General features: G+C 43.2%; 1 protein-coding gene across 2 annotated transcripts in view; it reads left to right on the top strand.

Moving 5' to 3' along the window:
- The window catches only part of LOC108514838 (olfactory receptor 9Q1), a 2,635-nt gene extending 860 nt beyond the window's left edge, over positions 1 to 1,775 (top strand). Inside the window, exon 2 of one of the 2 annotated variants that reach the window (XM_017851323.1) lies at positions 693 to 1,775. In XM_017851323.1, coding sequence (XP_017706812.1) covers positions 693 to 1,405 — 713 coding nt within the window. In that variant the 3' untranslated portion in view covers positions 1,406 to 1,775. Of the gene's footprint in view, positions 1 to 467 lie in introns of those variants that run through there. The other variant, XM_017851322.1, reaches the window with a different exon arrangement.
- Positions 1,776 to 2,683: the final 908 nt, after the last annotated feature.

Below are 2,683 nucleotides of genomic sequence, written 5' to 3' on the forward strand. Positions count from 1 at the left end.
TCTCTCTCTCTCTCTCTCTCTCTCTCTCTCTCTCTCTCTCTCTCTCAGCTCTCTCTCTCTCTCTCTCTCAGCTCTCACTCCGTCGCCCAGGCTGGAGTGCAGTGGTGCCATCTCGGCTCACTGCAGCTTTGACCTCCCAGGCTCAAATGATTCTTGTGCCTCATTCTCCTGAGTAGCTGGGATTACAGGTGCTTATCACCATGCATGGCTAAATTTTTTTTGTATTTTTAGTAGAGATGGGGTTTCACCATGTTGGCCAGGCTGGTCTTGAACTCCTGGGCTCAAGTGATCTGACTGCCTCACCTCCCAAAGTGATGATATTACAGGTGTGAGCCACTGCGCCTGGCACACCTGGCATATTTTGTCCAGAGTACATGTTCAATAAGTGTAAACAAGAAATACAGGTAAATCCTATTTGCAGTTTCCTAACTTGCTTCCCATTCTTCATGTCTCAGGAACCACTGGCATCATGGCAGAGATGAACCTCACCTTGGTGACCGACTTCCTCCTTATTGCATTCACTGAGAATCCTGAATGGGCACTCCCTCTCTTCCTCTTGTTTTTATTTATGTATCTCATCACCTTATTGGGGAACTTAGGGATGATTATTCTGATCCGCATGGATCGCCGGCTCCACACCCCGATGTATTTCCTTCTGAGTCATCTCGCTTTCATGGACATCTGCTACTCATCTGTCACTGTCCCCCAGACACTGGCAGTGCTGCTGGAGCATGGGGCAGCTTTATCCTACACACGCTGTGCTGCCCAGTTCTTCCTGTTCACCTTCTTTGGTTCCATTGACTGCTACCTCTTGGCCCTCATGGCCTATGACCGCTACTTAGCTGTGTGCCAGCCCCTGCTTTATGTCACCATCATGACACAGCAGACCTGCTTGAGTCTTGTGGCTGGAGCTTATGTCGCTGGTCTCTTCAGTGCCTTGGTGCGGACAGTCTCAGCCTTCACTCTCTCCTTCTGTGGAACCAATGAGATTGACTTTATTTTCTGTGACCTCCCTCCTCTGTTAAAGCTGACCTGTGGGGAGAGCTACACTCAGGAAGTGGTGATTATTGTGTTCGCCATTTTTGTCATCCCTGCCTCCATGGTGGTGATCTTGGTGTCCTACCTGTTTATCATTGTGTCCATCATGAGGATTCCCTCTGCTGGAAGCTGGGCCAAGACCTTCTCCACCTGCACCTCCCACCTCACTGCTGTGTCACTCTTCTTTGGTACCCTCATCTTCATGTACCTGAGAGGTAACTCGGGCCAGTCTTTGGAGGAGAATCAGGTAGTGTCTGTGCTTTACACAGCAGTCATCCCCATGTTGAATCCTCTCATCTACAGCCTGAGGAACAAGGAAGTGAAGGAGTCCCTGAGAAAAATTCTCAATAGAGCCAAGTTGTCCTAACCATCTCCAAACTTGGAAAATCCCAAGAACCACCTACTCTGTAGTGTCAACATTCTGGACGCTCACTATTTATAGCACGCTCAATGTTTAAATGAATATATTATGGTACTAGGTATAAAAAAGAACCAGAACTTTTAGCTCCAGGGAGAGGAAGGAAGACAAGGAAAAGTCAACCTGAAAAGAGATTGGAGTGGGAGTTTTGATTCCCAGGACAAGTGACAAAAGGATTTGAAATTAAATCCTGTGCAGTCCAAATATGACACACCTCACCTGTCTGTGATTATAAGAGTAGTTTTTTTTTTGCAAAATTTTTAATGAAAGATTTTCATCATATAGAAATGTGAAAAATAATGTGTAGTAAATTTCCTATACTCAGTACTGAGATTGTGTAATTGCTAATATTTGCTATTTTTACTTGGTTACATAGATGTAATCTATCCGGGAGTTTATTCATCAATCAATTCACTCATCAAACCACCTTTTTTTGATAATTTCAAGGTGAGTTACCGACATCAGCATTAGTACCCTTTACTTCTATGCACTTCAGAATTATATCATCACTTAGGATTCAATATTTAGATTACATTTATTTTTAATGATCAAACTATGGTCGTTTGATGATCCAGTTAGTAAAACTGACCCTGCTAAGGTATTCCTTCACATTCTGTTAGTAGGTCTCAAGAAGGCCTCATACAAACTTCTAAACAATGCCTACAATAACGTGTCAGTCAATTGCTATCACTTGTGGATATATGCCCTGTTCTTTTTCTTCCCTACCTATTACAGCTGTCTCTCATCATATGGCATGACTAAAAATCCACTTAGCAAAGTTATACCATTCCCACTGCCCATAATGGTGTGTTCAGTGTCTGTATCATAGACATTGACTCTCTGTGTTCTCAAAGCTTTTTCCCTCAGGGAGGCAGAACATTGCTGCATTCCACATGGGGATAGGCAGGAGGGTTATCCTTGCCTATCCTGGGTCCGTACGCTCTCCAGCAGCTCAGCCCGCATCCAAAGCCTCACAAAATCTGTCTGTCCTTGATCTTTACTTCTCTAATCACAGGGGACTTGTCTCAATCAAACCCAAGGCACTGGAAGAGAATGGGCCCCATCTATTAATCTTTTCTTCATTTAAACAAATTTTTATACCTGGAACTCAAACTTCTTTTCCGTCTCCTAGATTACAAAATAAATAAATAAATAAATAAATAAATAAATAAATAAATAAATAAATAAAACCCCAAAACCAAAACAACAACAAACCCAGGATCCCCT

Source organism: Rhinopithecus bieti, unplaced genomic scaffold (genome assembly GCF_001698545.2).
Source record: "Rhinopithecus bieti isolate Rb0 unplaced genomic scaffold, ASM169854v2 scaffold_33444, whole genome shotgun sequence".
NCBI classification, from domain to species: domain Eukaryota; kingdom Metazoa; phylum Chordata; class Mammalia; order Primates; family Cercopithecidae; genus Rhinopithecus; species Rhinopithecus bieti.